This window comes from Narcine bancroftii, chromosome 1 (assembly GCF_036971445.1).
Source record: "Narcine bancroftii isolate sNarBan1 chromosome 1, sNarBan1.hap1, whole genome shotgun sequence".
Lineage (NCBI taxonomy): Eukaryota > Metazoa > Chordata > Chondrichthyes > Torpediniformes > Narcinidae > Narcine > Narcine bancroftii.
The window spans coordinates 278895990-278921779 of record NC_091469.1 but is presented as its reverse complement, the minus strand read 5'-3'; the positions used below and the strand labels follow the sequence as shown (position 1 = coordinate 278921779).

At 44.7% G+C, this 25790-nt stretch overlaps 1 protein-coding gene across 3 annotated transcripts in view; it reads right to left on the bottom strand.

Annotated features, from left to right (window-relative positions):
• LOC138744444 (receptor-type tyrosine-protein phosphatase eta-like) overlaps positions 1-7762 on the bottom strand; it is a 171630-nt gene extending 163868 nt beyond the window's left edge. For all 3 annotated transcript variants that reach the window (XM_069900620.1, XM_069900630.1, XM_069900639.1), the window contains exon 1: positions 7526-7762. In XM_069900620.1, coding sequence (XP_069756721.1) covers positions 7526-7582 — 57 coding nt within the window. In that variant the 5' untranslated portion in view covers positions 7583-7762. The remainder of the gene's footprint in view (positions 1-7525) is intronic.
• Positions 7763-25790: the final 18028 nt, after the last annotated feature.

The window sequence follows — 25790 nt, the reverse complement described above, 5'->3', positions numbered from 1 at the left end:
GGTGAACCACAGCAAGCAAAATATTTGGCTGTCCTGTTGGATGGAAGCTAAGAGTTTGCATGAGCCACTCACAGCAATAAAAATGCCAAATAAATTAGCCAGATTCTGCAAAAGTATAGTTTTATTCCCGAATCGCAAGTCTGCAATATATTTTAGTAACTAGTGCATTCTATCCCTCAATAAAACCAATAAATGACTTTAATCACATCTCACTGCTGCAAGTCCATTCACATCTTCAAAATATGTTTAATATTTCCCTCAAAAAACAATCTCCTTCCATCTGTGTCACTCAACTCAATTTCTACATAATCCATCATATTGCTGAAATCATGGTCACCGACTGCACAGCCAAACTCATCTCTAACACAATCTATAAATTCACTGATAATACCACTGTTATTGGCTGAATAACTAGAAATATATCCAGAATACAGGATAGAGATTGAGAACCCAGTTAGATGGTGATAAAATAACAAACTTGTTCTCAATGCCACCAAGATAAAAGAGCTTATTGTTGAGTTTAGGATGGGGAGGCTAAGGGATCATGCACCTGAACATTTTGATGGGACGGAGGTGGAGAGAGTTTCAAGTTCTGGGACTCCATATATTAAAATTCAAGATTCCTTTATTTTCAAGTACTAATACAGAAAATGTCATATATGAAATTTTCTTTTGCCTACCTTAAGGCACACAATGAGTCACCATTAGTATTGCTTCCATCCCTTACTAAGAGAGAAAGAGGAGCAAAAGAGTCCTTTCAGATATACTGAGTGTCCGTGGATTCACCTCCAGCCTCTGAAATCACACAGGCCCTTGTTCGATGCATTTGCATCCTGAGCTCCAGATCCAAACCTCCGACATGATCAGGAAGCCTTCAGTACCTGAGACTCTTCTTGCCCTCAGCACCCTCATGAATCCCCATTCTGATACCAATACCTGGTTCCCGTGAACCAGTCTCCAGCAGCCCATGTGGGTCCCTTGACTACAAGTTGACAGCAGCAAGCAGCTTGTGTGAGACCCTCGACTGCAAATTGCTGACCACCTGAAGCCTGTGTGGGTCCTTTAGCGCCTGGGCCTCTCGCTTGTCCACTGCCATGGTCACCATCCTTTTGGGTCATGTCCTTTGCTTCTCCTTCTTGGGGTGTTCTCCCCTTTTCTAGTGCCCTGTGCTGCTCTACTGCTCTCCTGGATCTGCAATCCCTCATGACTGCTGCTGAGCACAGGCACCACCATCTTGGACACTGAATCCACTGCTGCAGGATTTTAATTAAAAACACCATCAGGTTCTTTAACGGGCTCTTTATAGCCTGTAAGAAGCCACCGGCGTTAGGAGCTGATGGTTGGACCTTGCCAACCAGCGCTGTGTCTCTACTCCCTGCTCCCCCAGGTCCACACCAGTGGCAACGCTGCCATTACAGCTCATGCAGTGGCTTCATTATTTTTCCACAAGACCACATTTGGAGCCAGCACATCGAGGTAATAGTGAAGAATGCATACTTTCTAAGAAATCTGAGGATATTTGACACAATGTCAAATATTCTATCAAATTGCTACACGTGCTCTGTGGTAAGTAGACTGACTGGTTGCATCATTTCCTGGTTTAGGAATCTGAGTGCCCAGGAATGCAGAAGCTAACCACCATAGCCAGGTTCATCACAGGCTCTGACTCCTATCCATTGAAGAGATCTATGCGTGGCTTTACCTCAAGAAGGCAGCCAACATCATAAAAGGGTCCTCACCACCCCAATCACACCCTCCTCTCACTGCTACTTCAGGCAGAAGATACCGAAGTCTGAAGTCCAGTACTTCTAGGTTTGAACAGTTTCTTTCCAATGGCTGTCAGGCTCTTCACTTGTTACATTAACATGGACTGTCCCGACAGCACAAAAAGGACTATGTACTACTATAATGCCATTTTTTCTTACACTGTAAATGTAAACATTATCATCCACCTTTTCTATTTATTAACTTTTAAATTTAATTTAAGACATTCCATTGTAGTTCTTTTTTTCCTTCAGGAAGTATGTTTTCTATAGCAATTAAGAATTTTGCTGCATATGTACATTGTATACTACAATAAACATCAGGGTTAACTGGGTTCTTGACCACCTTTATTATGCACCACCTCATCTATAATGCATGTCATTTTACTTTAAAAAAAAATTATTTCAATGTTTGCTGCATAAGTATCTGTGTATCTGGATGACACATTTTCAAAATCATACCCACTTGAAAATAATGTCAATGTTCACCTTCCATTTGCCTGACCCTACTCACAGCTTCACTTTTCCAACTTTTCATTGCAAGAATTCTTGTACCCAATCATCTTTAGCTTCTTGATAGGTGTCTTCTGCTATTGTGAAATCACCAATAAAGTTGCCCAGATAACAAGGTAATTTATGTACAAGTGCAACAAGACTTGGATCATTTCAAGCAGAGGTTCTTGTGGAAATCATCATTCATACACACAAGTTTCAGGCCTCATTATTCTTCAGGAAGAGGGAATCGAACTAGTTGACATTCAAGATTTACTGTAGCCCCTTTCACACTGGCACTTGAAAGTGGGAATTAACCAGCAGTTAACCGGGCCACCTGCCAGTGTGAATGATCCCAACCTGGTATTGGGGGGGTGGGTGGTCCAAATCAACCTGGGACTGACGCACCTAGGGAGGTAGAATTAGAGCCAGGATCATTTCAAGCCAGCTTCAGTGTGAATGGGTGACCCAGTATGCCCAGTCCCACTTGTGATGATGTTCTTGCGTGTATGGGAGGAGAGAGGCAAGGAATGAAAAGAGCAAAAAAGTGAGATCACAGCAGAGAACACGGTTAACTAGCATATGGAAAGAGTGCAGAAAGAGAACAACAACAGAAACTTGTTGGAATGACAAATGTTCATCAAATTGAACATTTGTGGTATGGAGCAAAAATGATGCTCAATTACTTACAGCAGTTCTGATGGTTGGGTGGCAAGATACCATTTTTTATGCATGTTTCATTGCCGGTGCAACTTTTCCATGCTCGTATATGTTTTATTCCCGCTACCACTTTCCCATGCTCACTTTAAATTGTATACGTATGTGTATACGTATACATGCCCATCTTTTGTACATAAAATCATTTACTACAAAACTGCATTCAGAGTCCTTGCTTTTGAGACCTATCAAATCTGTTTTCTTACTCATAACAACCCACACTTACACCCGCACACCACCCCACCCCCTCCCCAACCTTTGCCATCTGGAGAGTGAGGGGCTGGAATGAGGTGAGGGTAATCTCCTTATAGAACAAAGCATTTACTACCTGCAAGTATGTAATATGTCACTCAGGACATCACCACTGGAGGTTGGGCTCCCCTTAGCTCCACAATACCGGGTTGGTAATGTGAAAGGGTGCACAGAACCAGTTTTTCCTAGTCCAGTGTGAACGGTCCTACTGGTATTTCAAAACAGGTCATTGACACACCAATTTAGCAGGTTGCCAATGTGTAAAGGCCTAGTGCCAATACATTCCTGTCTTTGTATTGTCATTATTGACAAGACATTCAATCCACATAAATACTTGGACATTATAAGAGCAGGTCAGAGTTTGGACTCCTATAGTGGACACTCATTTCTGAACACCTTAAAGCTTTTCACAACTGAACTGGCATCTAATCCTCCACTGTAAGCGTGTAAACCCTCTGCCACCAGAAACCATGGCTACAAAATATATAGCAGCAATTTGCCAGGCCTTTTTTGACAGCACCATTTGGAAGGACAAGGGCAACAGGCACCTGAGCGTGAGCAAGTTCACTCCGTCTTATAACTTGCTGACTGGAAGTATACCTCCTCCTCCACCATCACAGAATTGAAATACTGTGACTGTTGTAATTCGATACAATGGCTATTCAGCAGCTCTTCAAAGTCAGTTAGTATGAGCAATAATTGCTGGAACTCAAAGTAATTTCATTAAAGAATAAACAAAAAAATTGTCCTTATTCTTCCTCTGTGAGATGCACTTTTTAAATAAAAAACAATACATGACAGTAGAAGACCTTTCCAGCCCATGATACTCAGGCTCCATCCATTTAACCAACCAACCTAATAGATTTTGGAGGGTGTGAAGAAACTGGAGAATCTGGAGAAAACCCACTATGCTAACTCAACCTGCCTGCACTGTAACATTCCTTAAAATTCCCACTCTGTCATCAGCTGGCTTGACCTAGGTACAAAATAATGAAAGTATCCTCTGCAATAAGTACTTTAAACAAGATATACTCCAAAATTATGGAAATCAGAGGTAGCAAGCCTAACATCTAGTAGTCCTGTAAGATCAGTTGGGGTTCAGTCTTTCCATGCAAATGAGACATCAAAGATCCTTCAAGAAAGTGTTACATTGAATCTATCCACCAGTGAATTTTCAGTTGCAACATGAAATGTAAGGTTCTAAATGGAGCAGAATTGCCTATTTTCTATTTGTTTCTAAAATATAAAACTAAAAGAAATATGACCTCTGGGAATGTCATTTTTAGCTTGGAAGGCAGCCCCTCTGGTCATAACAACACACCAGAGACTCATGAGTGAAAATTAGGACTGATAAGCTTAAGTCTGCCCTCTCAAGAGGGACTTAAAACATTTCTTGAGAAATGAAGGGACTTACATCAATGTTCAATTGTGCATTTTACCCAGTCAATATAAAGAGAAAGAGAGTGTTTGTGGAAGTGACCCGTGTTATATTTCAACAATATGTTTTTTAAAAATGCTTCTTCGGCTATGAAGTATTTTGAGACATTCCAAAGCTGTGAAAGGTGGCAAATAGTTATCAGTTTCTCCTCTTGCAGGACAAGAGCAAGGTCAGTCAAAATAAAATAGATAAAGAACTCATTGATAAAATGTGGTGATTAAAGAATGTAAAACTATGATTTTTTGAAAAAACAGAAAAAAACTACGATGACATGAACAGTAAACAGCACCTTAATTTTTCAAATTTTAATTTAGCAATTAAACCAGTAATGCCACTGATTTGAAATGAACTGAATGGTCATTTTAATCTAAGTAATCGTAATTCCAAAAGTTGAATGATGAATATGAGTAAATTTCCAGATTGTGACAGTGAGATAATTTTATTTGGAAAATAGGCCCTCCAGACAGCTAATGAAGTGCCCAAAATGGCAAAAATTAGGCCAGACTTAGCAGTCATGCGAAACTACAGTAAAAATAAAAACTACAAGAGGAAGTTTATTTAATAAACAAAATTGTTGAACTAAGTGTAGTTGACTTGGAATTTTGCTCATTGTCAACTGGGACTTTGTATACATGTGTCATTACTTCGGCTATGTTCTGTTTTGGCTTATTCAAGTTCTTTTAAAAGTAAACAAACCTTTATCATCTCCAGTCCATTTATCCAACAATAATAAAAGGTGGGTGGAGAAGCACCCAGCCCTCATTAAAAGCAGTTAATCATAATGGTGATGTGCACCATTGCCCATGAAATTGATAAAGTGTTTGCCTATTATGATCACTGTTTGCAATGCATTCTCACTGAGAGCAACAATTGCATTTTTCAAATAAATACAATATTTTATCATTCATAAATTGTAAAGCAATATGTTATATTTTTGAAATAAATTTGATTAATTGTGCCTAACTTTACTGCTTACAGGCAAAATATTTTAATTGCTGTCATCATTCACATGAAGTTAGACACCAAAAACAGATAGACCCATGATTAAAGATATTTAAGGCAGGAAACCAGAAAGACTGGAAAAAGCTGGAGACACTGAGCAGGTCAGGCAGTATCCATCAAAGGCAATACACTATAATTTTTGGAGTGAAACACTTCATCAGGTATGGGAAGAAAGAGGGCAGAAGCCAGAATAAAAGGTTGGCAGAGGGGGAGGAGCACGAGCTGGTAGATGATATTTGAGTATAGGTAGGAGGGGGAAAGGGGGAAAAATGTCTAGGAGGTGATAGGAGGAAGAGTTAAGGAAGGCGCACTTTATAGGACAAAACAGTAAATCATGGAATAAAGGGGAGGAGTGGGGAGCTAGAAGAAGTATGATGGGCATGTAGAGAAGGCATGGGAGGGTGGAGAAGAGAGAATAAAGCCCTTTACACACTGGTACCCTGTCCCAGGAATTAACTGGGACGGGGTACCAGTGGAAAAGGAACACTATCCGAATGCTGGCGTCAAATGAGATCATTTCACGCCAGGGATTAACTGCCTCTACCCCTACTCATGACATCTGACATCTATATGCTGATAAAACCAGTGGAAAAAGGACAGCAGCAAGTTACCCATTTCCAATTGAAGGTAGAACATTCCAATCACCAGGGATGAGGGCGTTCAGTGGGAAAGTAACTAGTGTACCAGTGGAAATAGCACAAAGGGCTTCCTATCACAGCCAATTAACTGGGATGCCAGTGGAAAAGGGGCTAAAGAAAAAGAATGGGATAGAGGGATCAGAGAAATCGTGGTGGGCAGGTGGGGGTGGGGTGTTGAAAATCAAGGGGGAAAGCTATCAGAAATTGGAGGTCAATGTTGATGTGTCTGGCTGGAGACAACTGCATATGTATTTGAATGCTTCATTCATTCTTTAATGCAGAACTAAAATGGTTCCCTGAGATGCACAGTATATAAGAGAGGCCACGAAACCATCACGCGGAGCATCTGTCATACACACGCAGGCGTAAATACCTAATAGCAACCAAGACTGAATACAAAGTGTTAATACAAGTAGTTATTACATGTTATTTGGTGTTACTTTATTGGAAAGGAAACCATCTACTGTAGAGCAATATTTCTGAGGAAGACCGATCCTGGAAGCAACAACAAGTTTGTCAGAGGATCTCAGGAGGTTAGGCAGCATCTGCGAAGACAAAGGGACAGTTAATCGTCCCCTTGCCTCACAGGTGCCTGCTTAATTTACCGACTTGCTCTAGTTTCCAGTATCCACAAGTGCAAGTCACCACATTTTTTTAACATTAGATTGCCGTTCACAGATACTGGAGGTGAAACTGGTTTCTGCCTATTGGAAAGAACAGTGGAAACAAAGGAAAAGCATGAGGGTTAAGTTTTCACCACCTATTTAGATTTTAAACATGCAACAGGAAAAAAGCTGGTAGATGATTATTATGGTAGATCAACATTAAAAATACATTTCCCGCTTAAAGTTTGGTAGATGCCTACTTGGTTCTACATAAATAAAAGTATTTTTAAGTTACTGTTGAAACAGTACAGGGCAGGTTACACACATCACATCACAGGGTTCGAGTAAAACAGAATTTGCAGCCTTCAGTGTTCCATCCTTCAGTGCTGGTTAAGTAAAACATTACGTCGAGACAATTCCGACTGAAGTTCACAGTCCCTGGGCGTTAGGGAGCAGGAAGAATTCAACACTCTCCAGCCAAACTCAGAGTCTCTGCCATCCGCAGAGTTCTTCCGTGAGTGGAGGAGGCAGCGACGCAGCTTGACAGGTGCAGAGAGCAGGTCCACTCCGCGAAAGCCCCCCTCCCCGCCCGATCACCGGCTCGCCCTGCATCCTCACCTGGAGAAGGAAGACGCTGCCCAGCAGCCACGGAGCCCTCCACCAACTCGGTGCCATCTCCTCCAGGAAACGAGACCAACTCCTCGCTTTCCGCGTCACGTCATTTGCCGAGCGGACTTGGTCAACTATTTTTGTTTCGAACGGGAAGGGAAAGGGTGGGGGGGGGGGGGAAGAACAAATGTTTGCAATGGCCACTCAATCCAAGCGCGTAATTGGCGCTGAGTTGCGTTTCGGCACCGACCCGGACCGAAAGAAGGAAGAAAGTTGAATGGAAAAGAGTGGGGCCGGGACTCGGAAACGTCAGAGGGGAGGGGCGGGGCGGCGGCGACACCCCGGGGATCTGCTCGCGCTTTGGGGCACGGCGGGCACCCCGGGGATCTGCTCGCGCTTTGGGGCACGGCGGGCACCCCGGGGAACTAGATGGAGCTTCGAGCAGCGGGGTAATAGGTTGCTTGCTGCCCGCCAAGGTTTATTTTAAAGTGTTATTTCCAAGGCACCTTTTGCATCTCTTTTGGAAACTCCTCGCGCATTTTGACCATTCAAACAGGGGAGACAAAGCATCTGCCAGCAGCAAGCTCCAACAAAGATTCGTCGATTTTAGTGATACCAGCTGGAGGTCCGGGTCCCAGGAGGAACACCTCCGAAAGCAGGCTCGTTTGATTGGAAGTTGTAGTGATAAATCAAACTCCTCGTTTGTCGCACACCTGTGAAACAGCCCGGATTTTGGTGCTCACATCTCCATGAGAAATTCGGACTCGCCCTTGAATGGTCTGGGCATAGAAGTTCCGTGCCATGAAAACAGATGGGTACCCACTGGTCAGTGTGAACATGGCCTGTTTCCATGAAATATGACTGAACAGCTGAATCGGTGTAAACATCAACCACCCATTTACACTAGTCCTACTCCCACCCACCCCACCATTTTTAAGTTCTCCCTGTATCAACTTGGTTTCATGTTATGGCCATTTTCTGGACACTTTGCAGTTACATTTTGAGGCATAGTGCAGAAAAACTGTGACACCAAGCCATATAAAAAGAATATCATGACAGGTTCCCAACAGTTTGGTCAAAAGGTGATCTTCAATCATTGATGGAGGGGAACATAAAATTGACTTCTTAACTCTTTGACCTAAAGAGTTGTTAGAATTTGGTACTTGCTGTGAAATGAGGTAGTTGAGGCATTTAACCAGGCATTTCAGAATATAATTTGATGAAGTACATTTTGAGCAGCTCTTGTGGAACATAGCAATTGGCCCCGCTCTGTTTGGCAGCATGTTTGACTTTGGTGCACTACTAGAGATGGAGGGCAGGAAACCCAGAGCTAAAGGCTAAGTGACAGAACATGTCATCACCGATGACAATCAGGGTCCAAAATTTGAAAAGTACACAACTGTCCAAGAGTCTTGGCAAGTTGGAGATAAGGACAAAGACAAAACACACTAGATGTTGTGGAATCTAAAATAAAGCTGAATGCTGGAAAAACTCAGCAGGTCAATCAACATCTGTGAAGGCAAAATGTAATATATAACCATATAACAATTAGAGCACAGAAACAGGCCAATTTGGCCCTTCTAGTCTGCACTGATCCAAGTACCCTCCTCTAATCCCACTTACCAGCACTCTACCCATATCCCTCCATCTCCCTCCCATCCATATATTTATCCAACTCTTTCTTAAATGACAAAATTGACCCTGCCTCCACCACCTGACTTGGGTTTTGACCCTGCATCAAAACTTAAGCATCAATTTACACCTTTTGCCTCTACAGATGCTGATTGACTCGCCGAGTTTGTCCCCCATTTTGTTAGAGGGAAGATGACTGGACTGAATAGCAGTTGGAGAATGTAAATCAGGGCAAGAAAACACAGATGATGCACTTGATATGAGCTGGGAAGATAGGCAACATGACAGATTCTGAGGGAGCTTGCTTTGGGATGGAGAGAATGTTGTGTTGAAAGTTTAGATCATGGTCAGACAGGGTAGAAAGGTAAATAAATATAAAATAACTACAGATGCTGGAAATGAAAAATATAAGCAGAAAATGCTGGAAATAATCAGATCAGGCCATACTGGTGTGGAGAAAACCAGAGTTAATGTTTCTGATGAAGGGCCTTCAACTGAAACATTACCTCAGATGCGACCTGACCTATTAAATATTTCCAGCATTTTCTGTTTCTGATGAAGGGCCTTCAACTGAAACATTACCTCAGATGCGACCTGACCTATTGAATATTTCCAGCATTTTCTGTTTCTGCTTGAGGATGGAAAGGTAAAGAATTTGTTTCAAATTTGCATTGCGGTCAGGGAGAGTGATTGAGTGGGTGATTGGAAACAAAATTTCAATGGGGGTGAAGATAATGACTTCAATCTCTTTAATTGGATGAAAAGTACGCTCACTTATATGTTGAACAAGCAGCCTGACATATCAGTGTTGTAGAGGTTGAGTGCAGTGTTGGTATGATGAAGATTGGTCTTTTTAACCTACTCATGGAATTGATGTTATATTTTTGACGTCTCTGTACATGAAAAATTGGAGGGATTCAAGGATAAATCCTCGAGAGACTCCAAAACTAACAGAAAGGCAACAATTGGTTTGATGAGAAGACATCCAAGTGAGGATACTTCCATCAAGCTGCATTATTGGGAGAAGCTTCTACTGGAGAATACAAAGAAAGGTTCCATCATGGAAAGCAGCAATAAAGAGTAGAAACAAAACTGTCACAGATACATCAGGTATCTTTTTCCACTTTGATAGGGGCAATACATTCTGCAGGAACTCAGCAGGTCAGGCAGCATCCATGGACACTAATAAGATTTCAGGCTGAAAGCCTTCCGGACTGGAAGAAAGAGGTCAGTAGCCAGGGTGCAGGAAAGGAGAAGAGCACAGGTTGGCAGGGTTTAGGTGCATGCAGGTGGAAGTACAGTGGTAGGTGGGGGAGATGAGGGGGAAGAAATGGAAATAATATAGGAGCTAAGAGGTGAAAGAAGGAGGAGGTAAAGGGATGAGGAAGATGCACTGTTAAGTGAAGACAGTAAGGCAAGAAGGGAAAGAGGTGGGAAGGTTGAGGAAGGAAGGTGTGGGAGATGGGCAGATCGAGAGACAATGAGAGGGGAAGAGAAAGAAAAGGGGCCAGGGGGATCAGGGAAAGCAAAGGGGATTTGAATAATTAAGGGGTGGGAGGTTACCAGAAATTGCAGAAGTCAATGTTTGCAGTGAACTGAGATTCACTGGTGGTGTGTTATACTGATGGCTGGCTCCACGACCATCTAGCCATTTATAACCCTGGTTTCCTGACTAAACCCTGAGCCCTTCTGAAGACAACTGCAAGAACCTACCCTCAGTAAAAAGCTAATAAAAGTGTATGTTGTCCTTCCAGTTGTGAGAGCTTTTATTAACACTACAATTTTATTAGCTCATTCCCTAGAAGATGGAAGCACTACTCAAGCGAGGTATGCTGCTGATAGACCCTCTGTCCTCTGACATGACTGAAGAGTTCACACATTGGCTAGACTGCTTCCAGGCCTACCTGAACACGACCAGAGACTTCTTCCATACCGATGAACTCGGAGGTCAGCACTCATTTCGAGGGTGGGAACAAAAGGGTACGCAGTCATTAAGGACTGCATTACATATGCCATCGAGGCTTTGAAGGCTTGGTACTTGAAGTCGCAAAACAAGGTCCTAGTGAGGTACCGACTTGCTCTACGTCACCAATGGCCTGGAACTGTGGACGTTTGAAGTGCAGGTATGAAGCAGCTACGGGTCATGTTCGTGAGGAAGAACAGATCTGGGACACTCTATTCGCGGTGGTCCACTCAAGGTACATGAGGCAGCAACTGCTCGAGTCAGGTAAGAAGGACCTGGCTAGCCACGTTGAATTGGCCAAGTCGCTGGAACAGGCCAAGCTCGAGAATGTCGACATCGAAGCTAGTGAGCTCGCTCACCTAGGTGACTCCTTCCAAGGACCGGCTGCTCCCATTACCCCAGCCCTAATGGCTGCCGCTTCCCATGCTAGGGAGTGCTCCCGCACTAGGGAGTGCTCTTTCTGTGGCAAGAGCCAACACCCCTGATCGCATTGCCTGGCTAAAGACGCAGTTTGCTCCAGCTGTGGCAAGAAAAGACATTGGGCAAGGGTTTATCCATGGCCTGCACTGCTCCCGGATCTGATTCCAGCCCCAAGCCTTCGGCCCCAAATTCGCTTGAAGCCACTTGCTGCGTTATGCGCCAAAGAAGGGTGGCTGTGAGAAAACAGCGTGAAAAGTCTCAGCGGCTATTTTGCCATGACTCAAATTCAAACTTGGCACCATCATCGTCAGAGAAGGAATGAGGGCAGCCATCTTGCTGTGCCACGAGGTCGACGCCATCTTGCCCATGGGCAACCCAGGAACATGGGGGCAACTCATGTGAGGAGTATGGAGTCTCTGGAGTCCTAGCCTCGATGGTTCTAGATCAGGATTGACCTCACCAGCTTAGGAACTCCATAGTGACTGTTAAGGTAAACAGATACTCCATTAAATGTCTAATCAACACAAGCTCTACTGAAAGCTGCATAGACTCGCAGACTGTACAAGAATACAACCTAAAGATTATCCTTCCAGTTACTATATATTCCTTGCGGGTCATTCGCACGGCATTTGTATTCGAGAACATTGTATAGTACATTTGTCATTCAGGGTGGTGGGGGGGGGAATTTTGTATGTACTTGATGAATTGTGTGCTCCTATGCTGTTGAGTCTGGACTTCCTGTGTCACCTTAAAAGCATATTCTTGGAGTATTCTGGTCCCCTCCACCCTATAATGGTTCGGTATTCTTGGAGTATTCTGGTCCCCTCCACCCTATAATGGTTCGGAACGGAGGGCCTCTAAAATCAGAACACACAGGCAGCCTCTCCACTCTGAATATCGACCCCCCCCCACCCCGCCTCTCTTCCTGAATTAGTTCTTGGACTGCAAACCTATTGCTACCAAGGGCAGGAGGTAAAGCACAGCAGATTGAGACTTCATAAAGTCTGAGACACAATGTCTACTCAATGAAGGTATCATCGAACCTAGCACTAGCCCGTGGAGAGCGAAAGTGGTTGTGTAAAAGGGGATAACAAGTCCAGGCTAGTAATTGACTATAGTCAAACTATTAATCAGTACACATTCCTGGATGCTTATCCCCTCCCTTGAATTGCGGACATGGTGAATGATATTGCACTGTATTGGGTCCATTCGACCATTGACCTGAAAAGCTGCCAATCCATTCTGAGGACCATCCATACACGGCATTTGAGGCTAACAGTCATCTCTATCAATTCCAGAGGGTCCCTTTCAGCATTACTAATGGGGTTTCTATGTTCCAGAGGCAGATGGACAGAATGGTCGATGAGTATGGGTTGTAGGCTACCTTCCCCTACCTCGATAACGTCACCATCTGTGGCCATCTGGAAGACCATGATGTTAATCTTCAGAATCTTCTCCACACAGTGAAAGCCCTGAACCTCATTTATAACTCTAGCAAGTGTGTGTTCAGGACTAAACAGCTGGCTATCCTTGGCTATGTGATGGAGAATGGCATTATTGGCCCAATCAGATGTGCTCCCTGCTAGAGCTCCCCATTCCCAGGACCACAAAGGCTTTGAGGAGATGCCTAGGGATGTTCTCATCTTATGCCCAGTGGATCCCTCAATATGCTGATAAGGTTCAACCTCTCTTAAAAGCCACAGCTTTTAACTGCCTCCAAAACCATATTGCAAAAGTTGCCATGCATTCAGTGGATGAGAATGTACTTTTCCGGGTGGAAAGCGACACTTTGGACGTAGCCCTGGCTGCTACTCTCAACCAAGGGGCCAGGCTGGTTTCATTTTTTTCCCCTCAAGACATTGCAAGGCCATGAGCTTTGAAACCCCTCTGTGGAAAAGAAGGCTCAAGCCATTGTAGAAGCCATGAAGCAATGGAGACACTACCTGGGTGGCAGGAAATTTACACTTCTCACTGACCAGCGCTCTGTCGCATTTATGTTTAGTAGTGTCAAGAGAGCAAAATTAAAAATGGCAAAATTACTAGGTGGAGGATTGAACTCTCCACCTACAATTATGACATTGCCTATTGGCCAGGAGCCCTTAAATACCCTCTAGATGCCTTATCCAGAGGAAGCTCAACTGCAGATGCTACATAATGAGCTCTGCCATCCAGGAGGCACTCGCTGGCTCATTTTGTCAAGGCATGCAATCTGCCCTACTCCATGGAAGGTGTCTGGGAAATGGCCAGGTCTGTGTGGAGTGAAAGCCACACTTCTATTGCCCTGCAAAGGCACACCTGATTAAGTCATCCAGGTCCTTAGAATGGCCCAGTGTTAATTTTAAGGGACTTCTCCCCTCCACGAATGGGAACACTTTCTTCCTCTCTGTCATTGATGAGTACTCCCACTTCACGTTCACCATCCCATGTCCAGACACATCCACTTTGTCAGTCATAAAGACCCTAGATTCCATTTTTGCCCTGTTCAGGTATCCCAGTTAGATACATAGCAGCCGGGCCTCATCTTTGATGAGAAAAGAGCTACGTTAGTACCTGGTGGCAAGAGGCATCACATCCAGAGGACTACTAGCTACAATCCCTGGGGGATCAGGCAGGTTGAAAAGGAAAATGCCATGATCTGGAAAACTGTCAAACTGGCCCTCAAGTCAAGAGGCCTTCTAGACTCATGCTGGCAGGAAGTTCTCCCTATGGCACTCCATTCCATCCAGTCGTTACTATGTACAGTGACCAATGCTACTCCTCACAAGCTCCTATTAAATTTTGTGAGAAGGTCAGCATCGGGAACTATACTCCCAACTCATGGCCCGGTCCTTCTCAGGAAGGATGTGAGGAAAAGCAAGACCGACACCCTAATGGAAATGGTAAAACTCCTCCATGCAAATCCCACATACACCTGGATGGCAAGGAGGACACCATCTCCATCAGGGACCTGGCACCTGCTGGAACAGAATGTCCATTCCCTCAAGTGCCCTATGAGGCGTGGAGCTCATTCTTGCCACTCCCAGTCAGGGCCTCAAGGAATCCGGTTCAGGAGGAAAGTGCATCCCCCTCCACTGTAGAGCCAGAGACCCTGCCTGCCACTCCTCCCTCACAAGGGGATCAGGAGACCCAAGGAGCCCAAGGCCCTCCTGTGCTTAGGTGCTCCACCAGGATCTCCAGACCCCCAGATCACTTAAATTTGTAAATAACTGTATATTTTTAGTATTTTTTTTCTGAATCAATGTTCTTTGTCTTCATCCATAGACCCTAAATTCTGCAGAAAGGGGTGAATGCAGTGAACTGAGATTCACTGGTGGTGTGTTATACTGATGGCTGGCTCCACCTCCCAGCTCCACCCCCATCTACCCATATATAACCCTGGTTTCCCGCCTAAACCCTTAGCACTTCTGAAGACTACTGTAAGTCTCTACCCTTAGTTATAAGCTAATAAAAGCGTATGTTCTCCTTCCAGTCGTGAGAGTTTTTATTCACGCTACAATGTTGATACTGTCAGGTTGGAGACTACCAAGATGGAATATTGGGCGTTGCTCTTTTAATTTGCATGTAGCTTCAGATTGGGGAAAAAAGTAGGCAATAGACTTGTTAATATGGGAATGAGAGGTGGAATTAAAGTGGCTAGACACTGGGAGATCCTGGTTGTTGCAATAGATAGAGAGAAGATGCTCAATGAAGTGATTGCCTAAACTGTATCTGATTTGGCTGACACACTGGAGACAATAAATTACCCATAATGATTTACAGGTGACATGTGGCTGCACTTGGAAGGTCTGTTTGGGGCCTGCATGTTCGTGAAGGGTAATGTGGAGATGGAGATCCAGTCTTTGCTGCCATCAGGGGATGAGTATTGGGGATGATTAGTGGGGATGGACAATGGAGTCACAGAGCTGGGTTCATAACCTAAATGTCTTGGTTCAATGTGAAGTTGCTGGAAAGTTGAGAGGGGTTTGGTGGGGAAATGACAAAAAGGCCTGAAGATTTTATTTATCATCCAATTGTACAAGTACAATCTAATGAAACAGCATTCTCTAGTCCTCAGTGCAAAACATGCAGACACACAACCAGGCATAATGCACATACAGAGGAATAAGGCTATAGCATCAACAGTGGAATGGTTTCTCCCACAGACAAATTGAAATAGGTCCAATGTCTCTGGGAGGTGTGATTTGATGTAATCCATTACCAGACACTCAAAGCATTTCATAATAGTGGAGGTCAGTGCCATGGGGTGGTAGTCATTGAGGCCTGTTACTGTTGCCCTCTTTGGTACCTGGATGATGGTGGCTGTCTTGAAATTCGTAGGTACTGGACAGCTGTAATGAGGTTTTGAAGGTGTCCATAAAGATTAAGAGAAGGTAGCTGTAGAAGTATTTGCTGTGAATCAAATTATACTCAGGGTTTGAACGTAAAATACAAAAAAACACATAGGCGTCCCTGGAAAATAATTTTTTTATGTTTCAGCAATAAATTTTCATGTCTACATATATATATATATATATATATATATATATTTAAATTTTAATTAGTTTTAAAATAAAATTAATTTTAATTAGGCTGTACATATAGAAGACTGGCCCATCCCATTTATAAGTGGGATGCTTTGGTCACTGATGTGATGGCAAGGACTTGCTAGGCAGTGGTAAATATAATTTTAAATACCTATGTGTTGCTTTGAATTCATCATTGTGTGGCGGCTCGCCACAAGGCAGGCGAACCGGCCCCGCTTGTAAGCCACGCGACAGGGCAGCCGGCCAAAATGGCGCCTTCGGGGGTTTCCCTTCCTCCCAGCTTGGGGCTCAGAAATCCGCGCTTGGGGACCACATGACGCCCGGATGACGTCAGCACCCTCCAGCTCAGTTCTCAGCCAGGTTCAGGCTGGGAGTATAAGTGCAGACCAGCAACCTTCAATAAACTAGTCTGCTCACTGAGCTCAACCCGTCTGGTTGTGTGTGTTCTTTCAGGAACAGTGTAGCTGCCGCTACAATTGGTGACCCCAACTGGTTCAAAAATCTTTGAACCCATCATGAGCGAGCATGGGATAAACGCTAAAGCCGAGAAACTGCCTGAATTCTGGGTACAGGAGCCGGAGACCTGGTTCGTCCACGCAGAGGCCCAGTTTCACCTCCACCAGATTTTATCGGACATGACCAAATTCTACCATGTGGTTGCTGCCCTGGACCAGGCCTCCGCCAGACACATGCTGCACCTTGTTCAGCATCCACCCGCCGAGGACAAGTACGAGACCATCAAGCGAGTGCTTACTGGGTCCCTCGGACTATCCAGACAACAGTGTGCCACTCAGATGCTGTACCTCAATGCCCTGGGGGACAGGACCCTGATGGATGAGATGCTCGTGCTCATGGGTGAGCACACCAACTGCCCACTTTTCGAGCGCATCTTCCTCGAACATATGCCTGGGGACATCCGCCCACTGCTGGTTCAGGAGAGCTTCACTGACCCGAGGAAGGTTGCCCAGAAGGCCCAAGAGCTAGGGCTCGCATGATTCTCGGAAGGCTCAGTGGTCCAGTAGGTCATGAGGCATGGGGACGACCACGCCAAGACCGCCCCTAGCGCTGCAGTAGAGCACCCGGCCCCTGCAGGGGCTCCCAAGAGCTTAACCAAGGGGCATGGCATCCCCTTCAGGCCTCTGCTTCTACCACCAGTGCTGGGGAGCCAAGACTCAGAAGTGTCGTCAGCCCTGCTTGTTCCAGGGAAACAACCAGGCTGGCCGCTGTCAATAGCTGCAGCAGCTGGCCAAGGACACAGCCTTCTCTACCTGTGGGACTCAGTAGGCGGCCGGCAGTTCCTTGTTGACACTGGAGCCCAGATCAGCGTCATACCGGCCACGGCTATCGAATCCAGGAACTGACCTCCCTTCCATGCGGCCAACGCAATGGCATTCCGGACTTATGGAGACAAGACAGTCCACTTCCAGATTGGCCAACAGAATTTCACGTGGAGGTTCACCGTCTCATCCCTCCTGATTGCCATCTTGGGTGCAGACTTCCTCCTCGCACACGGGCTTCTGGTGGACATTCGAGGTAGGTGGCTGGTGGACGCCTGTACCTTCCAGGTCATTTGCCTTGACGCCTCTGCAACCACAGATGGCCACGATCAGCATGCCCAGAGATGAGTTCCAGCAGATCCTGGACAAGTTCCCAACTCTCCTCAAGCCGCAATTCTCTGCTGCCTCGCCGCACCACGGGGTGTTCCACCACATCCCCACCCAGGACCTGCCGATTCACGCCAAGGCATGCTGGCTCCCACCTGACAAGCTCCAGGTAGCGAAGGAGGAATTTTCGCACCTGTTGGAGCTGGGGATCATTCGGCGGTCAAACAGCCCATGGGCCTCGCCGCTCCACCTGGTCCTGAAAGCCTCCGGTGGCTGGCATCACTGCGGAGACTATTGACGGCTCGATGAGGCAACCGTTCCTAACCATTACCCCATCCCTCACATCCAGGACTTTACGGCCAACCTGCACGGCGCGATGATCTTCTCCAAGGTTGACCTGGTGCACGGATATCACCAGATCCCGGTGCACCCTGAGGACATACCCAAGATGGCCTTCATCACCCCCTTTGGCCTGTTCGAATTCCTGCACATGCTGTTCAGGCTCAAAAATGCTGCTCAGACCTTCCAGTGCCTCATGGACTCAGTGGGCAGGGACTTGGATTTCGTCTTTATTTATTTGGACGACATCCTTGTTACCAGCAAGGACCGGGCGCAACACAAGGTCCACCTACGTGCCATTTTCTCCCGGCTGGCCGACTTCGGCTTTACCATCAACCCGGCCAAGTGCCAGTTTGGGAAAGAGTCCATGCAGTTCCTGGGCCATAACATCATGCCAGAAGGAGCCACACCCGCCACTGTGAAGGTTGCCACCGTCAGTGAGTTCCCACACCCGAACAGCCTCAAGGGGCTGCAGGTGTTCACGGGTATGGTCAACTTTTACAACCACTTCATCCCAGGAGCTGTGCGCATCAAGCAGCCGCTGTTCACCCTCATCGCAGACAAGCACAAGATGTTCGCTTGGAACCCAGAAGCCTGCACCGCATTCAAGGCCGCCAAGGACACCCTCGTGAAGGCCACCATGCTCGTCCGCCCGCACACCGACCTGAATATGGCACTCTCTGTCGATGCCTCTGCCACAGCATTCAGTGCTGTCCTGGAGCAGCAGGTGAATGGGCATTGGAAGCCGCTGGCATTCTTCAGACGCCTGCTCTGCCCGTCAGAACACAAGTATAGTGCCTTCGACCGTGAGTTACTGGGCATGTACCTGGCAGTGCGGCATTCCGCACTATTTTTTTGATGGGATGACTTTTACCATCTTCATCGACCACAAATCCCTCATCCAGGCGCTCGCGATGACAAAGGATCCCTGGTCGCCCTGCCAGCAGCATCACCTCTCCTTCGTGTCAGAGTTTATCACTGACATTTGGCACAAGGCAGGGAAGGACAATGTAGTTGCCGATGCACTCTCGCAACCGGCCATCTGCGCGGTGACGCCCGGCCTCACCCGGGACCAGGAAGCTGATGAGGAGACGAGGGCCTTCAAGACTGCCATCGTCACCCTGCGGATCGAAGACCTCCCGATTCCGAGAGGTGAAGCACCATCCTGTGCGATATCTCCTTGGGCACCCTGTGGCTACTGGTTCCACAGCAGTGGCGCAGGCAGGTCTTCCATCACATCCACGACCTTTCACATCTGTCCATCAGGTCTATGGTCCGCATGGTGGCAGAACAGTTTGTATGGCATGGGCTGCAGTAGCAGATTGCAGGCTTGTCCAGACATTGCCAGACATCCAAGGTGCACAGGCACATCAGGGCACCCGTACAGGATTTCGAGCACATCTGGGAACAGTTTAGCCACATTCTCGTGGACATCGTCAGGCTCTTACACGTTTCCCGGGGCAACCATTACCTGTTTACAGTGGTGGACCGCACCACTCGGTGGCCCGAGGCGATCCCGATGCCAGACGCCTCCACCAACTCCTGCTCCCGAGCCCTGTTGCATGGTTGGGTCACCCCGTTCGGCATCCCGGCTCACCTCACTAGCGATTGGGGCGCCCAGTTCACATCTGCGCTCTGGGCACAGCTCACCAACAGGCTGGGGATACAGCTACACTGCACCACGGTCTACCACCCGTAGGCCAATGGACTGGTCGAACATCTGCACCGCCACCTTAAGTTGGCGCTCATGGCCCACCTCACCGCTCCTGACTGTACAGACGAACTGCCTTGGGTGCTCCTGGGCATCCGCTCCACTCCCAAGGAAGATCTGCAGGCATCATCAGCTGAGCTGGTCTACAATGTGCCGCTGGCACTACCTGGTGAGTTCATCAACACACCTCACAATTCCCAGCGGTCGCTGCACAAACTTCTTCCTCACCTCAGGGCACACTTGGACTCCTTCAAACCCCCGCCGCCACTCAGACATGGCAACCTCCCGACTCACGTTCCTGGTGCACTGCTTTCCACGGAGTTCCTTTTCGTTTCACAGGGCCCGACCATGGCACCTCTGCAGCGATCGTACAAGGGGCCGTACAGGGTTATACAACATTCCGGCTCGATGTTCATGCTGGACTTGGGCAGCAGACATGAGCTGTTTACCATGGACAGGCTGAAGCCAGCGCACCTCGATCCCACCGAGCCAGTGGTTGTTGGCCAGCTCAAGAAGCGAGGCCGCCTGGCAAAAAAGGACATTGGCGTCGGTTCTGGGGGGTGGGTGGGTGGGGAGGGCTGTGTGCCGACTCACCACAAGGCAGGCGAACTGGCCCCGCTTGTAAGCCACGCGGCGGGGCAGCCAGCCAAAATGGCGCCGTTGGGGGTTTGCTTTCCTTCCAGCTCGGGGCTCAGAAACCCACGCTTGGTGACCACGTGTCGCCCAGATGACGTCAGCGCCCTCCAGCGCAGTTCTCAGCCAGGTCTGGGTTGGGAGTATAAATGCAGCCCAGCAGCCTGCAATCAACTAATCTGCTCACTGAGCTCAACCTGTCTGGTTGCGTGTGTTATTGCAGGAGCAGTGTAGCCGCCGCTACAGTTTCAACTTAGATGAGTATCATAGAGATAAAAGTCTATGTACTTCGAATGGAATGATTTAGGAACTGAAACAGTAAAATAAATGAAAAAAGTCAGACTGAACTAAAGATTTTAAAAAAACCTTGTTTTACACGTCATTGAACTTCAAGCTGGTAGCTCAAAAGCAATTGTGTATACAGGTATTGGCCTTATTTTTCATGTTTGGCAACATTCCTTTCTCTCAAAGCATCATCAAAAACAATGTTAACTGGCCAGTCATTTTGTTATTGCTTGTGAACCTTTGTTATAAGGAAGAGGAATGTTAGTTATGTGTAGAACTATAGTTAGTATTTTGCTCTTTAAAATGTATAGCATGTTATATAGTAGACATAGCCAAACTGATGAATAGTTTTAGCATAGAGTTGACAGGGAGAACCTGTTTCCAGTAGCAGGAAGTATTGCTGAAAGGTTTGATTGGATAGAGAAATAGATCTTATACATTTCACTCAGAACATTGCTGTGCTCTGAAATGTAATTACTGAAAGGGGAATGGTAGAAGATTCAAAGAAAAGTTTATAAAATAAATATTTTTCGGGCCAGAGGAAAGAGCACAGGCATGGGACTAATTGAAAACTCTTTCAAAGCGAGTGTATGCCCCAGATGGACTTTTTTTCACGGTGGTTCTGAATACCAGTTAACCTTTATGACATTGACCACATTTCACAACAAGCAGTGTGCAATGAAAAACAGCTCTTCTGAAGGCGTGAATACAAGTCCATTAGAAACAGAAACCACCAGAAACACTCAGCAGGTTAGGGAGCATTGGTGAACAGAGAAACATTCCGTATATGTCAGCGAATAAGATGGAATTGATCCTTAAAAATTTCACCCCAAAACCAGAGGTCTTTTTATATGCCAAAGTATAAAATCCAAACCTTAATATCCTGCCCCCCATGGCAAACAGACTAAAACACTAGTATAACTCCTATGGTCCTACCACTAAATATTTTTTCTTCTGAAACTTGCGTTTGGGAAACTGGATTCATAGTAACATTATATTAAAAAAAATAAAAATGTATTATAAACCTGTCTAACATACCTGACAAGGTTTCTTGGAAAGGCTCAAGTAGTAATAATTTTATTAAAATATGCTGTTAAAATTTAAACTTTTACTGTGCAATTTGCTTTTAAAATATTGTGAATGGTAAAATTATACTAAATACCATGTTTGTTCCTATAAAAGAACCGATGCTAATGTTACACCAGCTGGGAATGATTGATGGGTATTATGGAAGGTAATTGATAGTGTTTTGCCATTACTTGAAATAAATTGCTAAATTTTAAATAAACGAGACTTTGTTGCTTAGTATGTGTGCTGAAAAGCATCAGTCCACTGGTTAGTGGGATGGTTGGTATAGGACTATTTGGGCAACCGTGCCTGCCTGCCTGACTTGTCAGTCACCAACGAGCCTGCAGCAGACGTGGACATACCCCTCCATAAATCTTCGTCCACGAAGCCAAGCCAAAGGGAGAAAGAGATTTGGGCAGTAAGCTCACACCAGTAAGTGCTAGACTTGTGGTACTCTTGTACACCAAGTATAGCTTAAAACCTACATTTTAAGTGGAACTTCTGGGCATTGTCTTATACACCGACATATAAGGTAGTTAACTTTTCCAGTCTGAGACTTTTCATGAAACATTAACTCTCTCTCTTTCTTCAGATGCTCTCTGGTCTGCTGAGTATTTCTAACATTTTCTGTTTTCATAAAAATGTTTAATAAAATGCAATGGAACACAAGCTCATAAGTCGGGCTAAAGTACATAGAGTGCAACTTGCACTTGTGTTGTTTGGAGAGCCTGACTCTGCCCAGGAGTGTGTTCTACTTTCACAGGAACAAAAAAAAATGCTATTCAGAAGTCCATGGAAGTTCAAAGAGGAGGATGTGCTGACTTAACTATTGAAAATGATGGATTTGTAAGTAATTAAGAGTTGATTAATAAAAAAAAGTTTTAAAGAAATGTAATATATTTGTACAACCACACAGATCTGTTGTCTGCAATATAATTTACAAGGTCAGATTACTAAGGAATAAAATGTACAGTTATGGAAAAGACCACATGAAATGGAATCCAAATAAATAGCATGAAAATCCAAAGCCAATGATAAAAATGTATTAACGTCATGAAGGATCGCATTAAAACATTGATCTGATCACTTTTGTTTCCAAACTGATAAGATCATGAGTATTTCAAATATTTTCTGTGGATTTTTAAAATTAAAGCTTGAGGTTAAAATGTGGATGTCAATAAACACCACACGTAGAAAATGGAGACACACAGGAGACTGCAGATGCTGGTATCTGGAACAATCAACAATCTGCTAGAGGAACTCAATGCAGCATCAGTTGGACAACATAAAGATTAAAATTTCAGGCCTGATTGTTGACCATTCTTTTTCTTCCACTGATGCGGCTCAACCTGCTAAGCTCCTGTAGCAGATTGCTTGATGCCAATGTTTTAAATATTTGCAAAGAGAAAGGTTCCATTATTGTCACTTAATACAACATTTAGAATGTAACATCCATGAAATTCTTTGACTTTTGTCTACCATAAGACAGAGTGTCGCCACTTTATCATCACCCTTCACAGAAACCTACAGCACCTGGTGTTCCGAGGCCGTCTCCCCTCCAGGTCTGAGCCTGCTTAGCTTCCGAGATCAGACAATCTCAGGTGTATTCAGGCTATTAGGCTTCTGCTCATAACCCTTCTCAGGTTATCATTTTTGTGTTCATGTTAGCACTAAAATGGAGAACAGTAATTTTCATCTCTGGTGTCTAACATACTGCATCATTAAAGTTTTCAGGAATGGAACATGGATTTAGTACCATAATTATTTGAAATTTAAAAATCCATGATAAATCACAGCTTTCCATAATCTGGTGATGCTTGCAATTGACCCCGATCCCAAATTGAAAGTAACACACCTGCTCCAAGTTCATGCTTTGATTAATTGATTGGACAATTTTCATTTCTGATCTTGAACCAATGTGATTGGTTCTGGTGAGATAGAAACCTCTCTTTCAACTGTCTGGCTTTTGTTCTGAATTATCTTTGAATTGATCTCATCGATTAAAGTAATAACCTCCAAACTCAGAAACAAAAGGTTATTTTTCATGTGAAACATAAACAGATATTTGGGTTGACCTTGGTATGTGTTAAGTAAAGGTGGCAAGAGCTGATTAATCATTGTTAATGATCTATTTCCAGCTTGTTGCATCTTCCGCATAAAGTCATCAACATATAGTGCGTGTTTTCCCATTCCCACACCCAAGTTTTTTTCTCTGATGGAATGATTGTAATTTCCCAACTAAGCATCTATTCCTCTTGAATAAGTGTGGTGAACTGTTGTATTTCTGATCACCTGGTTCCTCCCCGACCTGTGACTTACCTGTGGCCCCTCCCTCTTTTGACCTTGAATAAAGCCTCTAACACCTTAACCCTTCCCCAGAAAGCTTGGGTCATGGTTCAGGATGAGGTTCCTGTCCATTGTGAATAAAAACCTGTAGATCAGTGACTTGGTCTCAGCCTCTCAAGTTATTTTCTACGTGTCAATATTAGGTTTAGAAGTCACAAAGAAACAAGGCATTTGGTGTCTGATCACTGTGTGGTAAACTATACTAAATGCATTTACCCTTTCTCTTTTCACATTTATATGCATCTTTTTCTTTGGTTCCACATGGTAAGGGCCAGTTCCTCTGATTTCTGTGTTGCTATTCAATCTTGTCAACGTTAAAGTAGCTTTGATCAGCTCACAAGCCTTTCACCGTCACTGCAATGCCAACGGCTGGCCTACATGTTTGACTGGTTTTTCAACTAAAGCTAGAATCTGGCTGCCAGATAGAGTTTCATAATTGATTACAAAAGTACTTATCTCCATTGCTGGAAAATTTTACAGAGACTTCATTGCCATTTTCTTTCTGCCTGGCAAACAATTCTGCACACATCTTAATCTCAATTCATGCCTCTTCAAATCTTATCATTGTGTACAAAGTTTTTCTGGGAGCTGGAAATTTAAAACAGAAAATGCTGAAGCAGTAGCTGTGGAAAAAAAATATATCTGGATGGTGCCTCATGGTCAATTCCAGGCTCCCTTATCCTCCAACACACATTAGTCCTCTGTGTGGCACATGGCTCCCAATGACTCCATAATCTCACTACTGTAGCAACAAAGGGTATATTGTATACCATGAGCTGTATCTAGGCACTAAAACTAAAGCCCTCCTCACACAATGTCTCAATGTCCTTCTAACTCCACACATTTCCATATATTTGACTGGTGACAATCAGCTGAAAATATTTATATTAATAATTTAAATTATATATTAATAAAGAATTAAAATGATATGCACTTTGAACAATTACATTAAAATAAAAAATATTAATTTAAAATATTTAAGAAGAATAAATTATTGACCTTCACTTACCTTTTTAATGAAGGTTGGTGGCCCTACTGCAACAGCTTTGGCTGGAGAAAAGCTGAGGGGCCAGGAACGAAGTGCATCTGGCCCTCGGCTTATTGTTCAAGTGAAACCCTGGATTCTATGGTGGAAGGTCAGTTGAAAACACATTTGGCTTCCAGCATGCTCTGGGCTTCCTGATCCCAACACAATGAATCTGGAACATGCTAATGGGTACTCTGAAGCATACCAACAGATCTCCATGGTTACGCTTGCTGGTGATTAGTAGTAGCCAATACAACATTTCAACTTGAATTAGAGCTTAATGGTCATCAATCTGAAACATTAACTTTCTTTCTCCTATGGTGTTGTCTGGTTCGCTGAGTATTTCCTACTTTTTATTTTTGTTTGGTTGGGCAATTGCAATGAGGACAAAAACTCTGGACCACTTGGAAATTATCAAAAGCCTGGTCATTTAGTCCGTGGAAATTTGAAGCACTGCATTTGCAGAGGTTTAAGAAGGAGTGGAATTAAACATGGAACTCAGTGGGTCAGACAACATTCACAGAAGACAATCCACAATGTGCAGCTGCAGGAGCACTAGAGCTGAATCAATTCAGTGTCAATGAAGGGACTCTCTTTTGCTATTCTTTTTCTTTCACAGCTGGGCAATACCAACACCGATTCTTTGCCTTATGGTAGGCAGAAATAAATTTTGCTTAATATGACATTTCCTATATCATTACATGACAATAAGGAATCTTACAT